General features: G+C 53.8%; 1 protein-coding gene across 1 annotated transcript in view; it reads left to right on the top strand.

Moving 5' to 3' along the window:
* Positions 1–1,787: 1,787 nt before the first annotated feature.
* WNT3A (Wnt family member 3A) overlaps positions 1,788–23,622 on the top strand; it is a 73,796-nt gene continuing 51,961 nt past the window's right edge. The window contains exon 1 of the mRNA XM_068979701.1: positions 1,788–1,858. Within this exon, the coding sequence (XP_068835802.1) occupies positions 1,788–1,858 (71 nt within the window). The remainder of the gene's footprint in view (positions 1,859–23,622) is intronic.

Here is a 23,622-nt window from a genome sequence, read left to right as displayed (position 1 = left end):
TAACTCCCCAACCTGCCTTATTTTCTTCCCTCCTTCCCTCTGCAGGTGAGGGGGCACGGTGACTCAGAGGAGGGGTAGAAGGACCAGGCATGCGTAGACTCAACTGGACCCCACTGGCAGTGCCAGGAAAAGGCAACACTCCTTGAAAGAGAATGGCTCTCGCTCCAAATCCGCAGGACCCCAAAGCACCCTCTACAGATGGGAAAACCAAGGTGGATGGGCCAGCATGTCATGGGTTATGGCCTGCCTCTAGTTCTCCAGCCCGTGCTAAACCTGTAGGGTCACTAATTCACTCTGCGCCCTGAGAAGCAGCCACATGCCAGCCAGAGGCCTCTCGGTGGAGCCAGACACTCTGCAGATCACATGGTGTGGCAAGGCTCAGGGCTCTAGAGAGGCAGATGATCCACACGAAGAGACAATACAGAAGAGCCTGGAGTTGGGATTTTTATTCACCATTCTCCTCTCAGTTGCAAAACAGTAGCGTGGATTCCTGCCCCCCTTTCTTCACAGTCATTGAGACTGACTGGGTCTCCTGCTAATACACAAAGTCAGGGAGGGAAGGGAAACTGGGAAGACCTCTTGACTTGGATCTTCCTCTCCCCAAATAACTCTGGCTCCTATCTCCCTGGGCTACAGATGAATATGCAAACAGAGCTTTGCAGTGTACTGGGAGCTAGAGAACTGGCTAGCCGCCCTTTGTGACCTTGGATAAGTCACTTACCCTCTCTGGTCTTCCCTCTCCCCATCAGCAAAAACCATAAGGCTTACTTGAGCTGTCAGAAATCGCTTCTGGCTGAAGAAGCCAGCAGCCCTGGGCAGACTCCTCGGTCAGTGGTCCCAGAGCCTGGGCGCCAATCAGCTACACTGTTCCTGGGGCCCAGAAGCGCCAGGACTGCTGTTCCCTTCCCTAGTGGTGTGTGGGGAGAACGTGGAGCCCTCAACACCTGGACCCTAAACAGAGCTGGACTGTTTCCCAATAGTGACCTTCAGAAACGTGGCTGCACCCTAGATGCCCACCCAGCAGCTGTCCCCAGGCAGGCCTCGCCCTGTCCTGGCCGCTCGCCATTGGCCCAGCTCCCAGCAGAGCCGCAAGGCGCAGCTCAAGGATCCCAGCCTCGGACGAACGGCCCCCCCAGTAAGGGGATGGACGAAATGGAGCCGCAGCCCAAGCACCTGAGGGCAAGGGGCAGAGCGCGCGACGACACAGGAGCAGGATCGGCAGCGGGACAGCGCGTCCCGCAGGGAGCGCGGGGCTCCGAACCTCAGGAGCCGTCCATGAGCCCTGAGGGGGCGCGGCCCGGGAGCGGAGGGGAACCTGCGGACTCTGCAACCTCTGTCCGGCCGCCGCCTGGCCAGCTGCCAGTCCGGCACCACGCAACCCTCGCAGCCGGCGCACCCGCGCACCCCCGCACGCCCCTGGCACCCCCGCGCTCCCCGCGGCCGCGGGAGGGGCGGGCGCCGCGGCCGCCTCCGAGCTCGCTCCCAGGGCCCCGCCCGCCCCCTGCCTGCCCCGCCCCGGCCCCGGCCCCGGCGGGCGCCCCCCGCGGCGCTGCCCCGCCCCCGCCGTCCCGCGCTGCCCCGGGCCCCGGCCCGCCGCCCGGCTGCCGGCCCACCTGGCTCAGCGCCGCCCTCGGAGCCCGCGCACCCGCGCTCACCCGCGCACCCCGCGCACCCCGCGGCCGCAGGAGGGCCCAGCGCCGCCGCCCGCGAGCTCCCAGGGCCCGGCCCGCTCCGGCGCCCGCGCTCTCGGGGCGGACTCCCGGCCCTCCGAGATCTCCCGCCCGGCGATGGCCCCGCTCGGATATTTCATATTCCTCTACGGCCTGAAGCAAGCGCTGGGCAGCTACCCGATCTGGTGGTGAGTGAGCCCTCCTCACGTTCTCCCCGGCCTGTGCGCGTCCCCCAGTCGCCGTCCCCTCGGGCAGGGCCCCGCGGTGGCCCGGAGCCCGCGCTCTGCCCTGCCCTCCTGTTCCGCGGGTGGTTTGTTTTCCTTGGCGGCCACTTTCGACCTGTTCGGGCCGGGGCTGGGACGCGGGTGGCGGAGTTTCCGGGGACATTGATCTCTCGGGCATGGAGGCGCTCCCGGCGTCGGACGGGGCGAGCAGAGAGACTGCGAGAGGCAGAAACTGGACCCACACGGGTGGCACGAACGCTTGGGCAGCCCGAGGTCAGGAGAAGCCGGGAGTGCGAGCTGGGAGAGGGCGATCCGCCTGAGACTTTCCTTAAGGACATGTCTTACACACCACACACGCGCACACACACCTTAAAGCAAAGTCAGTGAGACAAGACCGAACAGCTCGAAGCAGCGTAGTTACGTAAAGACTGCGGGGACCCGGCCGGGAGTGGCGGGCGCACCGGGGCCAGCACCTGGCCCTGCTGCGTCTTCCTGCTGCGGTCCCCACCGAGATGTAAGAAGGGGCTTCGGGAGAGGTAACGAGGGAGAAAGCATCGAGTTTGAGGGCTCCCTAGGGAGAGGCTCCGCAAACCCACATCCGAGACGTCTTCCACCCCAGACAGGACGCCTTCCCGTGAAACCCTCCTAAACCTGGTGATGGAAGGGCAGATGAACCAAGAGAAGGTCCTGAGGGTCTACAGCACAAATCCCGAGGGGAGGACGGAAGCTACTCCGGTAGAGGCCCCACAGGCAAGGGTCACTGCAGCTCCCCAGGGGAAAGGGCAGGGGCTCTCTGAGATGCCCAAGATTTGACGAACACGGCCGGGGGAAATAAGGGAGCCGAGGGGCCTGAACGCGCCGCTGGAGGAGACCCAGATCAGAGACAAGCCTTCACATACACATGCGCGCGCACGCACACACACACACACACACACACACACACCAGGAACTCTCTCCGACGGCTTGCCTGGAATTATAATAATTATGCCGAGGGGAAGTTGGGGCGGGGGGAGACTGAGTGAGCCGAAGTACATCTAATCCGATAATAATTTTTCTCTTCGAGATTGTTCAGGAGCGGGGGCGCCCTAGGTGTGGGGCGCGGGTCCAGGCGCAGCCTGGCGGGACGGGGCGGGGCTCAAGAAGGAGGCACCGGCGGGTACCAGGGCTTGGGGGAGGTGGTTGGGAGAGGTGGCGGGGCGGCGGGGACGTGTTGCGGAGACCCCGGCGCGTCCCGCACCCGCGCGGCACCTGCAGCTCCTGGCTGCGGCGGGCGTGCCTACGAACGCGGGGACACTGACTCCGGGGGAACCAGGGAAGCGCGTCGGAGAGAGCCCTCGGCCGCCTGCTGCCGCGGGGGCCTCTAATTAGAACCCGCCGCCTCTGCATTCCTGGGCGCTAGAGGAAGCGCCTTCGCCCCCGCGCTTCTTCCAGAAAGAAGGGCCCTGTCACCAGCCTCTGGCCACCCAACGCCGTTGAATGTTTGTCCTCTCGGCCCTGAACGTCCCTGGCCTTGCTCCCCTCAACACACCTAAGCCACCCCTTCCGCCTGGGCCAGACGTGTTCCATCTGAAAGATCCTGGGGCTTGCTTGGTGCTTCCGGCATTCTCCAGGTGAGTGGGGAGGGGCGTCCTGTCGCCACCCCTCCCTTTCAATGGCCCACCCAATCAAGAGTCTAGCGCAACTCTAACCCCCAAGGGAAGAGCGTGCCATGGAACCGCCCCCCGCCCCACTTCGCTCTCCGTAGGATTCTCGCACTCAGTGGTTCTCTTGTTTCTTGAGAAGCATCTTTGGGGGCCACAACCTCAGGGCTCATTGAGGACCAGCGCTTTTCTCTCTTCCTTCCCTCTGCCCCCAGGCCATCTGGACACAGCATGGATGTGGTCTCTCCACGGTGCCCATGAGCATAATGAAAAGGAGGGCTCACAAAGAAAGAAATGGCGTTTAACAGCAGCAGGAAGGCTCTCTATCTTCATATCCAACCTAATGGAGTTTCCCACAGGTGGCTCCGTCTTTTTTCTCGCCCACCCCCTCTCCTGCTTCCCCACCCCTCAGTGAGGCATTGGAGTAAGGGGGACTCTCTCTTTATAACTTCTCACCTTCACACTCAGCCTCCCTAGTTGGTATTCTGTTTCACCTTCCCTCCCCAAAATGAAGTCACCGCTCTCATCACTTCTCCCCACCCCACCCCCAACTCTTGCATATGAAAGTGAAAGTGACAGGGACTTCCTCACCTGGAGAAACAAGGAAACAGCCCAAATTGGGAGTAATTAGGCTTTGAAGTTGGTGTAGTCTTGGTGGGAGGGTGGAAGGGGAGGAGGAGGTGGCGCTGCATCCCGTGGGGATTTAAAGAGCCAACCGCCTCCCCAGGACCATCTCGGAAGTGTCCTTCACCCTAGATGTTCAAGGTCCAAAGACAGGTCCCAGCTGAGACACAGAGAGACAGCCCTAAGGCCAGAATGTTGAAAGTTGCAGAGATCTCCAAGAACGTGTGTTCTGGTCTCCTCATGTGACAGAGGGGTCTGGAGAAGGGACCTGGGAGGTGACAGAACCCAGGCCTGGGCACCTGATCCCAGAGGCCAGCCAGCAGCATCCCACGGGGCCATGTACTGCAGACCTACGAGGAGGCGCCAGCCCCTTCCCCCTCACTCCCCTGATCCAGACTGAATTCTTGTTTAATTAGAATTGATCAGAAAGATCTGTGTGAATACAGAACCAGCATCATGGTCAAGGGGAACACACAGAAACCTTGAACTATACTCAGCACACAGCTGATGATGTGCTACAGGCACCTGCTGCCCACTTCACATGTCTGGGCTGATGGCATCTTGTGATCCCCTTCCCTCCGCTGGGGCTGACCCTGGAGGTCAGCCTGTTTTCTCCGGTGCCCCCTCCCCACAAAGCCAGGCCCCTTCATCTCCTGCACCAGACTGCAATGCCCCATCCCACCCACCACCTTCTGCCTGTGTTCTCACCTCCCTTGCACCCTCCCCTCTAGCCCTGCTGGAGTCCCAGCAGCAGTGTCTACCTGCACAGAGAGCCTGGCCCTCCTTGTCCTGCCGGTTCCCCTTTCCTGCCATCCAGCACCCCACCAGTCTCTGCTGTACCTAGAGCTCCCCAGCACTGAGTGGGGATGTCAGCCCAGCTGACCCCGGAAATTCCCCGTGAGGCCGCGTCCAGTCTTCTCCCACCCCTGAGCCAGCTCAGCAGCCTGAGACAGACTCCAGTGCGGTGTTCTCGCTTCTCCCGACTTCTCGCTGCTCCTCCACCTCCTCCCTAGCCCACCGCACCCCACACTTGTTTGTATGCAGACACCCTGCTCTGAGCATGTATCCAGACCCTAAGGAATGCCAGCTTGGCCATCACCCCTCCACGCACTCTAGAACTTTCTCTCTGTACAACCTTCCCTGGTGTTGGCTCTAACTGGTTCTTCACACACAGGGGTCTTCTCGGTCCCAGGCGGAACACAGGCTTCCCCCGTGGACCCTGATGTTTGTGGGGCACAAGTGCCTGTGGAATTCGGGGAGAATGAAAGAGAGCTCTAAAGGCGCTATGTGGGACCCGCAGACTCAAAGGGTGTGTGGGCGAGAGTGAGGAGGAGGGGAAGGGAGAGATGAGCAGTCACACAGAGGAGGAGGTTGCTTGTGTCAGACAACACGGGACCTGGGAGGGCTGAGCAAGGCTCGGAGGCTTCTCAACTGGGAAAGGCCCAAGCAAGCCAGACTCCCTGAGCTGCTGTTCCTCTGTGAGCCTGCCCCGCTGCGGGCCCCTCCCAGGGCAGCCCTGTCCCTCCTCCGATTCTTCCGTCTCACCTCACCCCGTTTGTTCCTCTGTGTGTGTGCGTGTGCGCGCGCGCCTCTCTACCTCTCTGTCTCTCTGTCTCTCTGTGTGTCTGTCTGTCCTCCTCTCTCTCTCTCTCTGTCTATATTTGTCCCTCTGAATCTCTGTGTTTGCCTCTGTTTCTCTCTTTTCTGGTCTCTGTGTCTGTCCCTCTCTGTCTCTCTGCCTCTCCCTGAAGCCCTGAGGCTGGTGATGGTACCAGCTAGCCTATGAAACTAGAGAAATCCAGATGCCAGTTCAACACCCTTGATGTTGTAAGATCTCAGGGTACTGGGAACGATGTTCCTCCACAGAACCACCAATGGACATCCTTTTATTGAAGAACAATGTTAGAAATGACCATAGGTAAAATATGTATGACCAGAAATCTTGTTTTATATCACCAAGTTGAATATGCATCATCTTGATCCCTTGAAAGCCCATCATGGAACTCACTCCTTCCAGAATGCAAAAGCATCACCCACCTCTCACATCCAGCTTAACGCGACTTGGCCACCTACACACTCGGGACTCTGTCTGGGACTCAGATGGGGCAGCTTCTCCCACGCTAGCTAACCCTGCATTTCACTGGGCTTCTTGTCATCTTTTTAAATGATTCTGTTTTATTTGCACAAATCTCCTAGAATTCTTTGTGACAGCAAAGAGGGTGAGTAAATACAATCAAGGAGGAATACAGTCTGGAGAGGCTATAAAATCACACTTTTCACGGAGGGTCTCACTTACAAATCTCCAGCCTGGAAGGACGGAAGTTGCCTTGTTCCAGAGGGGCTTTGCCACCATCGTGCAGGCCAGGACAGGGAAGGCAGGGTTTGAGTATACCTCCTGTCCCTGAAACTGTCAGTATATCCAAACTGTAGACCAGAGCCCATCCATGCATGGTTGTTCATGACGAAATAAGAACAGAAGTTGAAAATAGGTGTTCAGGAAGAATCATGACAGTTTAAAAAATGTGTTATGTATTATTTTAGCAGACTTTTAATGTAATTTGTAATAATGGATTAGGAATTTAAAAAACCCCAAACCCAAGTTCTGTAGCTAGTTTGAGAAGCTGAAGCCCCGACAACGGGCAGCTTCTGCCATGCCCAGGTCAAAGATCACTCCCCTTGAGGCTCCATCACCCAACACTTGTCGTTTGCATTTTTGCGCCAAGTCTTAGAGTTTGTATTTACCCCTTTCAAGTGCAATTGAAGGACTGGAGCCTCCTGTTGTTGAGAAGTGTTGGGGGAACACCCCACTGCAGTTTGGTGTGTGAGAAGCTGTTGGGCAAGGAGTCCTGGACTTCTGTGTGGCTCCAGCAAACCCTGGGAGCACAGGCTATAGGTAGCCAGAAGGCAGATTTTGGTTCAGTATAGGAAAGGCTTCCTGAGTCTGAGAGTGGTGGTAGTGAGCTGCCCATCCACGAAGGGGCAGAAGAGGCTGAGGAAGGAACAGCCTGCCTTGGTTGGGGGGTTGGGGTGGGGGCTTCCCACAGACACTACAGCGGCTGAGAATCCAAGGTTTACAAGACCCAGCTCCTCCCCCTCCCTGCTCAGCACTGCAGTCCTCCTGGTAAGTTCCCTAAACTCCACTAGGCACAGTGGGGATAGTCCACAGTTACACAGTGATCAGTGAGCCCAGCCTGGCATGCCTTTGCCCCCCACACCCCGGCCCTCCCCTCCCAGTGCCCCCGCATCCCATCTCACTTCCTGCAGCCTTGCTCAGCTGATCCCAGATCTGACACCTCACTCCCTGCCAGACTGGGCTGGATGCTGTAGGGTAACACGAAGAGGTGGAGAATAAGGCTCTGACTCCGGCCGGGCTGCCTGATCCCTGTGAAACCTGCCCCCCACCCCCGCCACCCCTTTGTGGAACTGTCATAAGAACGGCACTTATATCACCGGGCTGTGAGATCCTACGGGGTATGTGTTACTCTTCCCCCCAGCCTTGGCCCTTCACCCCCCGTAGCTGTTAGATAAGACTTTGTTGAACAAGTGAATGAAGGAATAAATGGGTGGAATATTTCCTATGAAAAACAGAAACTGCGTTGGGTAGCCTGTGCTTGGGGACATGAAAACATAGCTGACTGTTTTCACAACCCCCTCGACTGAACCCCTGGCTCTGGGGCTGGGTCCCCCGCCAGGTGCCAGGCCAGCTCTGCCTCGGTCTCCCTCCCAGCCTCTCCAGGTGACACCCTGGAGGTGTCTCACACTTTGGTGCTTCCACATTCCTTCCCCGACGAAACGTGCCGCTGCCGCCCAGGGAAGCGGGCAAATGCATGGCCGCGGGCACGGGAGCCTCTGCCCGCCTGCTGGGACTTGCGCAAAGTATGTGTCAGTAATCCCGGCTCGGCCCGGTGGGGCAGGAGAGGGTGCTGGGAGGGCTGCAGGCAGGGCCACGCAGCCCAGGAGCAGGAAAGAGGTGGCCCCCGACACCAGGGATCCAGGTCTCGGGACGCCCCTCCTTAGGGGCCCTCCCATTGCCGAAAGTGCTCCAGCTGCTGGGGAGGGGTCTTCCAGGCGAGAGAGAGAGCCAGGAGGCACGTGGGTCCCTCTGGGAGATGTCATAGTGGGTAGGGAGAGAAGGCAAAATCTGGAATGCCTTGGGGCAAATGAGCACCCTCGGGGGAGTCTGGGTCCTGTGAGCCTCCTGAACAGCTCCATCTAGAAAGGACAAAGCCTATCCATCAAGCTGGGAAGCCATCAACCCACAAGGCAACCAGCGCATATTCAAGGCCTCCAGGCTGAGGATAAGCACCTGGTCCAGTCATAGAGAGGCCCTAACCTTAGAAGACAGCAGTTTAAAATGGGACAGCCACTCTGGAACTCTCATGAGTTACGAGGAAAGTCCTTGGGACCAACCACGGTCCTTCTCCGCAGAGGCCCTACAGGCAGAGTGGGCAACAGGGGCCCCCAAATGAGGAATGAGCAGAGATCTGTGCCCTCGAAGGACAAGAGAAAGTGTGGCCGTGCTCTCTGGGGGGTGGCCCCTTGTGGCCCACATGTGGGAGGCTGGGCAGGAGAAGTGGCAAGCTTCAGCGGGGTACAGAGAGGGCAGCTAGGAGCGCTGCGAGCCCAGAGCGCTTCCTGGAGAGGTGACCCTGGGTGCTGTGTAGATAGAATGTGCCCCACCCACCCCCAAGGAGTGAATGAACCCGCCATGCCTATGACTCACTTCCCCTCCAGAAGCCTCTGATAGAATGTGGCCCACCACCTCCTTGGACAGATGGAGAAACTGAGGCCCAGGAAAGAAGGGCAAGAACAGTTCATTCAGTGAATAACAAGAGGTGGTGATCACATCCTTTCCCCTAGACCCAGCCAAGCCCTCCTCCCCAAAGAGCCCTTCTCTCTTTGAGAACTGCTGTGAGGCCCCAGCTCTCAGCACACAGCCATGGCAAGGGCAGAGCTGTGCCCACACTGCATAGGTACCCTGTGTTTGCTGATCTTGCAAAAAGAAATCAAACCAGAACTCTAGAGACCTGAGAGCCTGTGACTCCATTTTGAGCTGTCAGGTAATGGTGCACAAGCATTTAGGCGCCCTGATTGAGGGTCCACCGCCAAAGGACCCAGGCAGGGACAGCGGGCAGAGGGGGTCTGCTCCAGGTCCTGCCTTTGCCCTCAGCCTCTGTCCATGAGACGTGGCTTCTGTCCTCGGGTCTCACCGCACATTTACAGTAAACTCCACTTGAGTGAAGGCCATCAGCCCAGGGGAGCAAAGCTGGCCCAGACGGGGTCCTGAGTGGCCTCCTTCCCCTACAAGTCACAGCCAGTGCCTCTCCTCTATCTTGAGTAAGACTGTCTGGCAATGCGCCTGGCCTTTCAACAGTGCAACTGTGCAGTCCTCAACAGGAGCGAACAGGGGCAGAGGGAGAAAAACCATTAGTGCTTTTCGGCGGCAGGCGTGGCTCACCTGGCCCCAGCCATAGGCTGGAACTGGAGTCTAGGGGCCACTTTGCAAACTGCACAAGTGTGTTCTCTGGGTTGAAAATGATGCCCTCATCCTCAAACAAATTATTACTAAAAATTAACCAAATAGTAGCATTCACAAAACCCTGGAAAACAAACAAGCTCTTCATCTTATCAACTTAAAAAAGGCATTTCCTCACTTTAGGTTCTTCTCATTTCGCTTACACATTTTTCATGATCATAATAACAGTGTGCAGAGAAGACTATGTTCTGTTTTTAAGGCTTACCATCTTCCACTAAATGTTTTGCGTTTGTGGGACCTTCTCAGCGGTGGTGCTAGCAGCTCCTCAGGCTTGAGGTGTGGGTGTGCTGTAATCTTGCCTGACCGTTGCCCCTTTCTGCTGTATGGGCGGCCCTGCAAGGAGAATCTCTCCCGAACGGGAACCGAGGGTAGAGGCTCAGGCCTCGGAGAGGGATCCCCCCCCGTATCTGCGGGGAAGGGATGCATTCAGTTTGGGACAGTCTGATTTTGAGGGGCCTTTGGGACAGCAGATGGGCATTTAAGATTCCAGCTCCCAGCCAGGGGGTGGCTGACAGTGGGGATGCAGGCACTTCAGGGTTGGCAGTAAGAAGGGAAATGGAACAGATTCCTCATGGGTGAATCATGGTGGCCAGGCGCCGGGTGAAGGAAATGCGCGTAGTGAGTGCAGACTAGCGGGGGCCCCATGCCCTGCTGGTTCCCAGGAGGAGGGCAGCGCACCCCCTTCTGTCTGGCTTTCCCTGGGGCCGCAGGACACAGGTTTTGTCCATCAGGGCAGGGCCGTTGACACCTGAAGTCATCATTGGCTAGAACATCCTGCACTGGCAATGGCCGTGAGGAGGAAGAGATCGCGCGAGACAAGGTCAGGACCTCATAATGACCTAGATACACGGGCCAGAGGGTAAATGAGGGGGACTGAAAAATTAACCTGAAGCCCCAGACATCCAGGTAAGAACTCAGAGTGGGTTCCTGGGAGATTAATGAGACCTCCTCCATGCTTGTGACCCCTCCAGAGAGCCCCTCTCAGCAAGACCCTGAGTTTGCCTCCTCTGGGTTTGGAAAATTCTGAGAGAGCTGGGAATGCCAGACCACCTGATCTGCCTCTTGAGAAATCTGTATGCAGGCCAGGAAGCAACAGTGGGAACTGGACATGGAACAACAGACTGGTTCCAAATAGGAAAAGGAGTACGTCAAGGCTGTATATTGTCACCCTGCTTATTTAATTTATATGCAGAGTACGTCATGAGAAACTCTGGGCTGGAGGAAGCACAAGCTGGAATCAAGATTGCCAGGAAAAAAGTCAATAACCTCAGATATGCAGATGACACCACCCTTATGGCAGAAAGTGAAGAAAAACTAAAGAGCCTCTTGATGAAAGTGAAAGAGGAGAGTGAAAAAGTTGGCTTAAAGCTCAACATTCAGAAAACTAAGATCATGGCATCCAGTCTCATCACTTCATGGGAAATAGATGGGGAAACAGTGAAAACAGTGGCAGACTTTATTTTTCTGGGCTCCAAAATCACTGCAGATGGTGACTGCAGCCATGAAATTAAAAGATGCTTACTCCTTGGAAGAAAAGCTATGACCAACTTAGACAGGATATTAAAAAGCAGAGACATTACTTTGCCAACAAAGGTCCATCTAGTCAATGCTATGGTTTTTCCAGTGGTCATGTATGGATGTGAGAGTTGGACTATAAAGAAAGCTGAGCACCGAAGAATTGATGCTTTTGAACTGTGGTGCTGGAGAAGACTCTTGAGAGTTGCTTGAATATCAAGGAGATCCAACCAGTTCATCCTAAAGGAAATCAGTCCTGAATATTCATTGGAAGGACTGATGCTGAAGCTGAAGCTCCAATACTTTGGCCACCTGATGTGAAGAGCTGACTCATTTGAAAAGACCCTGATGCTGGGAAAGATTGAAGGCAGGAGGAGAAGGGGACAACAGAGGATGAGATGGTTGGATGGCATCACCAACTCAATGGACATGAGTTTGAGTAAATTCCGAGAGTTGGTGATGGACAGGGAGGGCTTGTGTGCTGCAGTCCATGGGGTCGCAAAGAGTCGGACACGACTGAGTGACTGAACTGGACTGAACTGGGTTTGGAAATGGGCAGTCAGTGCCCTGCCTCAACATCATCTTTCCCACCACACCACTTCAGGAATGTTCACCGTTGTTGCTTCCTTCTTCTGTCACCACCTGGCTCTTTTTAGGATTCTCACTACTCCCAGATGAGAGTTGGGGTCTGGCTCCTGGTGATCTCACTTATGGCAGGCTCTGCGATACTAGGCTGGAGAGAAGCAAGTGGCCAGCCCCATGGAGACAGATGGGGCTCTGGAGGGCGGGGACACACTTCCTGGCCCCACTCCTGAGCCTGGCTGAGCATGCTCTCCCCTGCCACTATAATGGAACTCACGTCCTCAGAGAGCAGCACTAGAAGTTGCTGGAAGCCTTGGGATTTAGAAGCAAAAATCAAAGGAAACCTTGAATGCCAGACCAAAGGGTTTGGACTTGAAGCCTCAGGAGGCTCCCTGGACTCAAAATCCCGGGACTCAAAGTTAGGCTCACCTTCAGTGATCCCAGAATCAGTGGTTTTCAATTGTGAGCAAGAGAGAGAAACCCCTGAAGGGCCTGTCAAAGCAGGGCACTGGCCCCGAGGCTCTGATTCAGCAGGTCTGGGGCAGCACTGTTGGGGAGCTTGCACTTCTGACAGGTTCCGTGGCACACGTGCTGCCAGCCCAGGGCCACCCTAAGAGCGCCCAGCACTGCCTCCAGCTGCCTAGTGTGTTGGCTGGGAAACCAAGGTGCAAAGGCCCCAGCAACAGGCAGAGTGGACCAGCCAGGGGGCAGATGGGAGCCACCACGCGCGTTGCCCCTCAGTGACCGTTTCATGCTAGAAACAGTGTCATATCAAATGCAGGAGCTCCACAGTGTTCTTTGTCTCTGGGATTAGTGGCTTCTGTGTGGGGTCTGTTCATAAATATGACATTTACCTTACTCTCTGTCATAAACTGCGTGTCCATGTTCCCCCAGATTTATACGTTGATCCCCCAAGCCCTCAGTGTGATGGTATTAGGAGGTGGGGCCTCTGGGAGGTAACTGGGGTTAGATGAGGTCATGAAGGTGGAGTCCCCATGATGGAAATAGTTTCCTTAAAAGAAGAAGACAAGACATCAGAGTTCTCTGTCTGCTGTATGAGGGCACAGCAAGAAGCTGGCCATCTGTGAACCCGGAGCCCCTTGCCAGAACCCCATCACATCCGCACCCTCACCTGAGGACGGTGAGAAACAAATGGTCGCTGTTTCAGCAACCCAGTCTATGCTGTTTGTTGTGGTGGCCCACGCTCACCAAGATAACTGTTCATAAATGTTATCTTGCATGTACTGGTATTTAACATGTTTTAAGAGCGTAATATGTTTTAAGAGCAAATTTGGAAAACTCAGGAGTGGCCACAGGACTGGAAAAGGTCAGTTTTCATTCCAATCCCAAAGAAAGGCAATGCCAAAGAATGCTCAAACTACCACACTATTGCACTCATCTCACATGCTAGTAAAGTAATGCTCAAAATTCTCCAAGCCAGGCTTCAGCAATACGTGAACCGTGAACTCCCTGATGTTCAAGCTGGTTTTAGAAAAGGCAGAGGAACCAGAGATCAAATTGCCAACATCTGCTGGATCATCAAAGAAGCAGAAGAGTTCCAGAAAAACATCTATTTCTGCTTTATTGACTATGCCAAGGCCTTTGACTGTGTGGATCACAATAAACTATGGAAAATTCTTCAAGAGATGGGAATACCAGACCATTTGACTTGCCTCTTGAGAAATCTGTATGCAGGTCAGGAAGCAACAGTTAGAAGTGGACATGGAACAACAGACTGGTTTGAAATAGGAAAAGGAGTACGTCAAGGCTGTATACTGTCACCCTGCTTATTTAACTTCTATGCAGAGTACACCATGAGAAACGCTGGACTGGAAGAAACACAAGCTGGAATCAAGATTGCCGGGAGAAATATCAATAACCTCAGATATGCAGATGACACCACCCTTATGGCAGAAAGTGAAGAGGAACTAAAAAGCCTCTTGATGAAAGTGAAAGAGGAGAGTGAAAAAGTTGGCTTAAGGCTCAACATTCAGAAAACTAAGATCATGGCATCCTGTCCCATCACTTCATGGGAAATAGACGGGGAAACAGTAGAAACAGTGTCAGACTTTATTTTTTGGGGCTCCAAAATCACTGCAGATGGTGACTGCAACCATAAAATTAAAAGATGCTTACTCCTTGGAAGAAAAGTTATGACCAACCTAGATAGTATATTCAAAAGCAGAGACATAACTTTGCCGACTAAGGTCCATCTAGTCAAGGCTATGGTTTTTCCTGTGGTCATGTTTGGATGTGAGAGTTGGACTGTGAAGAAGGGTGAGCGCTGAAAAATTGATGCGTTTGAACTGTGGTGTTGGAGAAGACTCTTGAGAGTCCCTTGGACTGCAAGGAGATCCAACCAATCCATTCTGAAAGAGATCAGCCCTGGGATTCCTTTGGAAGGAATGATGCTAAAGCTGAAACTCCAGTACTTTGGCCACCTCATGTGAAGAGTTGACTCATTGGAAAAGACCCTGATGCTGGGAGGGATTGGGGGCAGGAGGAGAAGAGGACAACAGAGGATGAGATGGCTGGATGGCATCACGGACTCGATGAACGTGAGTCTGAGTGAAATCCGGGAGTTGGTGATGGACAGGGAGGCCTGGCGTGCTGCGATTCATGGGGTCGCAAAGAGTCAGACACGACTGAGCGACTGAACTGAACTGAACTGAAGAGCGTAATAGCATACTGGAAAGGGGAAACCAATGTGCCAAAACCCTATCCTGCCAAATTAACTCTTTGATGTTGGTCAGGTGTCTTTCTCTACCCCCAGCTTCTTAGTCCAGGAGATTCCCTGGGGTTCCACCGACCAGGTTGCATAGGTTGGAGAGACTCATATAGTAAGCAGGGCCAGGCGCAGGACCACACAGGTGATGCTGGTGGGGCAGGTGGGCCAGATAAGCAGCTTGGCTTACGGAGGAAGAAAAGATTCCAGGGGTTTGAAAAGAAGAAGTAATCAGCCTCCAGCAGAGTGGTAGTGGGTCTCTGAGGAGGGGTGGAGTTGGGGACACAGGCAGAGGAAGGGAAGAGCTGTCTAAAGGTTGTGGTGACCAGCCCTTGAAGGCGGCAGTGGCTTGAATCTGGAGGGGCTGCCTCCCTGTGAGGTTCTGTTCCTCCAGGCCTGTGCAGCTTTGAGGGCAAGAGAAAAGAGCCAGCGTGAGCAGAGGAGACAGATGGGGAATATTTAGTCTTTGCTGAGAAACAAACGACCAGAGTTACGGCTTCACACAGCACCTGTGCGTTAGTTCACAGCTCTGCAGGTCAGAGATCTTGGTGGTTTGCCTGGGTTTTCTACTCATAGTGTCTAGAGGCCAAAATCAGAGTGTTGGCCATTCTGGCAACAAATTTTCTCCCGACCTCACCCAGCTGTCAAATTCTGGTCCGTGTGGTCTCCATGTCCTCGCAGCTGCCTGCCAGGGTGGTTCTCAGCTCTTCGAGGTGACTTTCTGGTCTCGGATTGCAGCACCTTCATCTCAGAGCCAGCAACAGCTTCAGATACTGTTGATGTCCCTGACTTCTGCTACCAGGTGAAGGCTCTGCTTTGAAAGCAGGCTTGTGGTTAGATGAACCCGGATTGGTGGCCCTGGTTTGTGTCTGCTTTCCACTGCGTGTCTTGCAGACATAGTAAGTGTACTCTGCCTGTGTTCACAGTCCAGGCAGGAAGGTGGGCACTCTTGAGGCCTTGTGAGCATCTGGACTTGCTGGGTAGGAGAGCAGGAGAGCAACCACCTCCTTCAAGGTGTGCACAGCCGCTCTCTGTCCCATCCCTTCAAACCACATGTGTGTGTGCTAAGTGGCTTCATTCATGTCCAACTCTTTGTGACCCTATGGACCATAGCCCACCAGGCTCCTCTGTCCAGGGGTTTCTTCACGCAAGAATACTGGAGTGGGTTGCCATGCCCCCCTCCAGGGGATCTTCCTGACCCAGGGATCGAACCCATGTCTCTTATGTCTCCTGTGTTTGCAGACAAGGTCTTTACCAGTAACACCACCTGAGAAGCTCAAACCACATGTCCCTTCCTAGATGCTCCTGAGCTATCTCCCTCTGGGTGCCAGTCTGCTGGGACAAGAAAATAACATCTTTATTTGTACCTACCACTAACTGCAGTCAAACTCACCTTCAGTTATGAATGGAGGTGACAAACTGCAACAGCCTTTGTGGTTTTCTGAGATGCTATCACCAGGGGAAAGCAGACACTTTCATCTCAGAAGATGGCGGCAGTTGGTGCAGAGATTACAACATGTCGTTGAGCCCTCAGCCCACCATGTAGGCTCAGTAAAGCAACTCATGGTCCTGAATCACAAGCTTGTTCCCTGTTGTTGTAACCTGATGTCAGTCTGCTTGTTTGCTTGTAACTGCTTCTTTCTTCTCCACCTGGCTCTGGGATGATGACTATAGAGCCAAGAGTTTCTACAGGCCAAACCTGCTTCCCCAAGTGCTCGCACCTCACATAGTCAGTTTGTTTATCGGGATGGAGACCTTGATAGTGCACAGCCAAACACAGGCTGACTTCGGTAGTCTCTCCATGGACATCCTTCTCTAGTCCAGCATCTGACGCAGGAGTCCCGGCTGCATTTGCTGTTATTGCATTCCGTGTGCTCTGAGAGCTTGGGGAGCACAGAGCACCGAGGTGGCAGCGCCCTGCAGTAGCAGCACTGTTCAGCTTACAGCATCCCTCTCCCACTAGTCTCTAGTTCCTGGAGAGACCCTTAAATGGGACAGTGCATGGTTGTTCCTGGGGTCTGGGGTCCAGAGTCCTGGTGGATGCTGCTCCCCACCAACCTGTCCAGCCCCCGGCCCCAGGTCAATGCACCTTCCACCTCCTCCCAGAAGATTAGGGGAGGAAGGAGTTACAAATCTTCATCTTCCAAGTATTAACTGACTGAGGGTACCTACCTCCTCCTCAGATTAGACATTTGAGTCTTGGGAGCGTTGAGAAGATAGCACGTGTCCAGTTGGGAGTTTTCTTCCAGCTTTATGGAGATATAGTTGACATATAACATTGTGTAAGGTTAAGGTGTACAATGCAATTATCTGATGTATGTCCACGTAATAATGATGTATATATTGCAACGTGATTACCACAGTAAGGTTAGTGAATACACGTTGCATATTCAGTATAAATTTTTATGAACCAATTTATCCTTGAAGGCTCACCCAAAATTCAGTGACATCAGTTGGGCCCCTGTGACCCTTCTCTGCCCCCTTTCTCCCAGACACAGACTCCTTCCATGTCTGACAGGACCCCCCCAACTTTCTGCCCTACATGGGCAGGGTCTGCATCACCAGGATTCTCTTGGTTGCCCAGCTCTGGGGCAGAGGAATCTTTCTGGAAATAATTCAAGGAACTTAAGGGGCCATCAGGTCTAGGGTGGGTGGAAGAGGAATCCAGCTGGGACTGGTGGAGGCCAGAACAGGGGCATGGCCTCTGGGCTGGAAGCTGGCTGCCAGCACTCTGGCCTTGCTTCGGGAGTGGCAATATGGGTCCTGAATGGGAAGAGGGCCCGGAGAAGGCAGGCGCGGGGCGCTAACGCAGCACCGCAAGCTTGGGACAAGCCTGGGGAGAAGCCATGACCTCGGGAGCCCCACTCTGCTTTCCCCTGGCAGGATGGGGAGAGGTGGGGAGGGCCCAGGGGGGGACAGGCTGCGGGCCCTGGGGACGGGCAGCTCAGCCCCCGCCCACAGTGAGCCCCGGCATCTGGCAGGGGGACACGCACCGTGGGACTGGTGAGGACAGAGAGAGATAGAGTCCGCTTTTTTTTTCTGTCTGAATTAAGTGGCCCTTTGTTTTTCCACTTGTTCTGAGTCTCCAAGTACATTCAGCCAGTAAAAAGAAATCCACTCAGAAATCAATTGAGTGGATTTTCCTTCTGACAGACCCTCTTCATCCCTTCTCCAGTTTGAGCCCGGCTGCCAGCAACAGAAGAGAAGGAGAGAACCCCACGAACCTCAGGAGCCAGCCCCCTTCAGAGAGGCTCCAAGACCAGAGCCACGAAGGGCAAACCCTACCTAATGCCTCATCAAGAAATGTTCAAACATCCAAAAAGATGCAGGGCTTGAACAAAGAATGTCATACGCTGGGCCATGCACGTTTTGCTTGACCCAGTGTATTCCATGCCTCACCATCCCTTCTATTCACCCACTTATTCACTGCGTGTTTTTATGAGACCTCAATCCACTCTTTCCCTGAAGACTTTAGCTGGCTCTTCATTAACTACAGTTCAACATTTGTTTGCAAATCACATCCCACGTGGAGCGTCAAAATGTGGAACACATGGGTGCAAAACATCCCGAATCACAGAGTGGAAGAGCCAGAGCTGATCAGGGCAGCCTCACATGGAGTGACAGCTCGTTCCTGCTTAAAAAATCCCTGGTGGTCCAATGGTTAAAAATCCACCTTGCAGTGCAGGCGACACCAGTTCAATCCCTGGTCCAGGAGGATCCCACATGCTGCGGAGCAGATAGACTGTTGCACCACAACTGCTGAGCCAGCACTCTAGAGCTCACAAGCCGCAACTAAGGAAGCCTGCTCACCCTGGAGCCCATGCTCCGCAGCGAGAGAAGCCACCGCAGTGGGCACCCACGCACTGTAACTAGACAGTAGCCCCCACTCGCTGCAGCTAGAGAAAGCCCGCTCGGAACAACGAAGACCCAGCACAACCAAAGACAAAGTAAAAGAAAGTGGAGTCGCTCAGTTGTGTCCGACTCTTTGCAACTCTGTGGACTGTAGCCTACCAGGCTTCTCCGTCCATGGGATTTTCCAGGCAAGAATACTGGAGTGGGTTGCCAGGGTCACTGTGAGAGGTACCACACGGTGGAAATGGATGGCCAACCTGAGCCAGGAGCAGTCGGAGCCAGCCACATTTGCCGATATAGGCAGAGTGGTCACTGGGGCCAAGACAGGGATGTCTCAGTGGGTGAGAGGGGACAAAAATTGGCTGAACTAAGTTGGGGAGGTGGTGGAGGTGACAATGTTCTGAAAGAGAACTGAGGTCCGGGGAGTTTCACCCTCTGATTTATAAGTGGGCAGTGAAAGGAACCATTAGTTGTTCAGTCATGTCTGACTCTTTGTGATCCCACGGACTCTAGCTCGCCAGGCTCCTCTGTCCATGGGTCTCCAGGCAAGAATACCGGAGTGGGTTGCCATTCCCTTCTCTGGGGGATCTTCCCAACCCAGGAATCGAACCCAGGTCTCCTGCATTGCTGGTGGATTCTTTACCACCTTAGCCACCAGGGAAGTGGGAGGTTATCTGCAAAAGCTCAGATGGAGAGTGGCAGAAGTCATGCCAGTTAGACACAGTCCACCTCACCCACTGACCCTCACCAACCCATCCTGGACATGTGAACTCAGCCTGGAGTCGGCAGAGCTGGCCCATCCTCTCCACCCTGAAGTCCTCACCCTGCCCACTGGGTGCCTTCAAGAGCAGACACTGCTGACCCTGGCCTGCATGCCACCTCTCAGTCCAAGCGCCAGCTTCCCCCATCCTCCCATCTGTGCGTCCAGCCCATGCTGGTCCATCAGGAAGCCAAACACCTCGGTCAGCACAGGGGTCCCAGAGAGACAGCAGCAGCCCCCGCAGTTTCCGCTCAGAGCCGTCTGTGCAGGACAGCGCGCAGGACAGTGAGGCTCAGACCGCAGAATACTGTCTAGAAAGGAGAGACCTCACAGCTGGGTGAGAGAAGAGGGCTGCCCTTCCCAAAAACCTTGGGGTCCCAGACCCTGGGGTGGGTGTGGGAGAAAACTGGGGAGGGTCAGGCCTCAGGCACCCAGGATCCAGTAGGCTTTGCAGGGAATGAAGGAATAAGTGAGGGAACAAGCCAGCCCCACAGATGGAATGCCACTCCAGGAGTACAGACTCAGGCAGGGCCATGGGGATGTCTGTGATATCTGCTGTGAGGTCATGGCTGGGTTTTGGCTCATCAAGGCATGAGGATGTATAGGATGGAGACTGCACCCAGGGAGGGGTGTCAGATTAGGGCACAGACGTGAGAGGGACCCAGGAGACCCAGAGTCTGGTTTGTCTTCAGGTTTTCCCTAGAAATAGGGGCACTAGAGATGGCCACCATGAAAAGAAGGCTCAGCTCCACCTGAGCACGTGGATGCACGGTGTTATGGACACTCCCCAGCGAAAGATAGGTTTTAACTCATGAGAGATGCACTTGATCAGGAAGGAAGAGCAAGCCGAAGATAGAGGTTGCCCAGAAATGGTGGGCAGAATGGGCACAGGATGAGAGGATGACAAACTTGGGAAACCCTGTGTTCAGGACTTCAAGAAGCTGCCCTCTCCTCAGCCAGCCAGCTGAATATAGAGCTACATAAGTGCTGCAGTGGGGAGGTGAGGAGGGTGACGCTCACACAGGACAGCAGGGGGATTGTGGGAGACAAAAGGGACTCTGTGTGGCCGCAGAGTTCTGTCTCAGTCTGTGTGGGGTCCCTGGGTCCCGGTGCACACAAGGTTTGTTTGAGCCCTCTGAGCGTCTCTGGTGGGAATGGGCTTTGATTCTGAACATGAATTCGGCTCTCCTACCATCTTGCTGGGGCTTCTCCTTTGCCCTTAGGTGTGGGGTATCTCCTACCCTACGTGGGATATTCTCCTTCAAGAATACACAGAAGAACTATACAAAAAAGATCTTCACGACCCAGATAACCATGATGATATGATCTCTCACCTAGAGCCAGACATCCTGGAATGTGAAGTCAAGTGGGCCTTAGGAAGCATCACTACGAACAAAACTAGTGGAGGTGATGGAATTCCGGTTGAGCTATTTCAAATCCTAAAAGATGACGCTGTGAAAGTGCTGCACTCAATATGCCAGAAAATTTGGAAAACTCAGCAGTGGCCACAGGACTGGAAAAGGTCAGTTTTCATTCCAGTCCCAAAGAAAGGCAATGCCAAAGATTGCTCAAACTACCGCACAATTGCACTCATCTCACACGCTAATAAAGTAATGCTCAGGAAGTGCGCTCGGCGGCCTCGCGTATCTGTCTCGTTTCAACAGTGCTTGGATGGAACAGACCCAGGGACGCCCCTTGCTCCAGCCTCCGACCACCCTCCAATCTATTTTCCAGTCGCAACCTCCGGAGTCAGCCACTCAGTTGTCGGCGATCACCGGGACCAGCCACCATTTTTTAACTCCTTATTATTACCGACCAATCATGAGCTCCCAGATTCGTCAGAATTATTCTACTGAGGTGGAGGCCGCCGTCAACCGCCTGGTTAACATGCAACTACGGGCCTCCTACACCTACCTCTCTCTGGGCTTCTATTTCAACCGTGAAGATGTGGCCCTGGAGGGTGTGGGTCACTTTTTTTCACGAACTGGCCAAGGAGAAGCGCAAGGGTGCGGAGCGTCTCTTGAAACTGCAAAACCAGCGTGGCGGCCGCGCCCTCTTCCTGGACGTGCAGAAGCCATCTCAAGATGAGTGGGGTTAAACCCAGGACTCTATGGAAGCTGCCCTTCTCCTAGAGAAGAACTTGAATCAAGCCCTGTTGGATCTGCATGGCCTGGCTTCTGCCCATGGAGACCCCCACATCTGTGACTTCCTGGAGAACCACTTCCTAGATGAGGAAGTGAAACTCATCAAGAAGATGGGTGACCACCTGACCAACCTCCGCAGGCTGGCTGGTCCCCAGGCTGGGTTGGGCGAGTATCTCTTCGAAAGGCTCACCCTCAAGCATGACCAGGAGCTTCTGGAGACCAGTGGCCATTGAAGAACCCACCTCACATCAGGGCTGCCTGAACCCCCTCTCTGCAGCCACTAGGCAGCTTTTTAACACCCCGGAGCCCTCTCTCAAGCCTTGGACCAAATGGAAACAATAAAGCTTTTTGCAGCAAAAAAAAAAAAAGGTAAAGTAATGCTCAAAATTCTCCAAGCCAGGCTTCAACAGTATGTGAACTGTGAACTTCCAAATATTCAAGTTGGTTTTAGAAAAGGCAGAGGAACCAGAGATCAAATTGCCAACATCTGCTGGATCAAGGAAAAAGCTAGAGAGTTCCAGAAGAACATCTATTTCTGCTTTATTGACTATGCCAAAGCCTTTGACTATGTGGATCACCACAAACTGGAAAATTCTCAAAGAAATGGGAATACCAGACCACCTGACCTGCCTCTTGAGAAATCAGAGGTCAGGAAGCATCAGTTAGAACTGGACATGGAACAGTAGACTGGTTCCAAATAGGAAAAGGAGAACATCAAGGCTGTATATTGTCACCCTGCTTATTTAATTTATATGCAGAGTACATCATGATAAATGCTGGGCTGGATGAAGCACAAGCTGGAATCAAGATTTCCAGGAAAAATATCAATAACTTCAGATATGCAGATGACATCACCCTTATGGCAGAAAGCAAAGAAGAACTAAAAAGCCTCTTGATGAAAGTGAAAGAGGAGAGTGAAAAAGTTGACTTAAAGCTCAACATTCAGAAAACTAAGATCATGGCATCTGGTCCCATCACTTCATGGCAAATAGATGGGGAAACACTGGAAACAGTGTCAGACTTTATATTTTTGGGCTCCAAAATCACTGCAGATGGTGACTGCAGCCATGAAATTAAAAGATGCTTACTCCTTGGAAGGAAAGTTATGACCAACCTAGACAGCATATTAAAAAGCAGAGACATTACTTTGTCAACAAAGGTCCATCTAGTCAAGGCTATGGTTTTTCCTGTGGTCATGTATGCATGTGAGAGTTGGACTGTGAAGAAAGCTGAGCACTGAAGAATTGATGGTTTTGTACTGTGATGTTGGAGAAGACTCTCGAGAGTCACTTGGACTGCAAGGAGATCCAACCAGTCCATCCTAAAGGAAATCAGCCCTGAATATTCATTGGAAGGACTGGTGTTGAAGCTGAAACTCCAATACTTTGGCAGCCTGATGCGAAGAACTGATTCATTTGAAAAGACCCTCATGCTGGGAAAGATTGAAGGCAGGAGGAGAAGGGGACGACAGGCATGAGATGGTTGGATGGCATCACTGACTCCATGGACATGAGTTTGAGTAAACTCCAGGAGTTGGTGATGGACAGGGAGGCCTGGCGCGCTGCAGTCCATGGAGTTGCAGAGTTGTACACGACTGAGCAACTGAACTGAACTGAACTGTGGCCACAGAGATGCGTAGGACAAAGTCCCACGTTGACTGAGAGATGGGTGGAGACAGGGACTGCGCCCAGAGCCTGTTATGGCAGGAGCAGGGGGCTGGCAGAGTGTGAGAAGATGGAGGTGGACAGATCTCACAGGATTGTGCAATGAGGAAGTGTTCTCTCTGGGTCATCCAAAGAGGCGTCTCCAGGTGCTGAAGGGCATGGGTTGTGTGCCTCGAGGCAAGGTGGCCTCTGGAGATTTTGGAGACAAAGAGGGAAAGATGTTAGGGTCTGATTTGTATTTCCAGAGGGTAGGTTTGTTTCTCTGAGAGACAATGATTCCTGTTTCCTCTCATTCTCACCACAGATGGATGGATCTGGGTTAGACTCAGAGTAGGATTTACTGAAAGCATCGTAGTGGAGGTGTGTAGCTTGCTGAGGAACACAGAAACCTCTGTCCCATGTTCTTAGGGGTGCCTAACCCTCCAGGAGAGAGGAGATGCTGAACAAGAGGAACCTTTGGGGGCCCAGCTGAAATGTTTACAAAGTCACCCACCAAATAAAGGAAAGGGAAACAGACATTTCCACCTGAATCCCACCAGAGAAACCTACCAGATAAGCAGGGACCGTCTTGCCAGGCTGAGGGGTCAGTCTGGGTCTGGGCACACCACACCAGAAACCCCAGTGGGAGGAGGAGATGGGGCTCTCAGCGGAGGAGGAGAGAGCGCTGCGGCTAAAGGCCGGGTGAG

The sequence above is a fragment of the Capricornis sumatraensis genome, chromosome 9 (assembly GCF_032405125.1).
Source record: "Capricornis sumatraensis isolate serow.1 chromosome 9, serow.2, whole genome shotgun sequence".
Classification (NCBI taxonomy): Eukaryota; Metazoa; Chordata; class Mammalia; order Artiodactyla; family Bovidae; genus Capricornis; species Capricornis sumatraensis.
The sequence above is the reverse complement of the archived record's forward strand: the minus strand, read 5'-3'. Positions and strand labels throughout refer to the sequence as shown.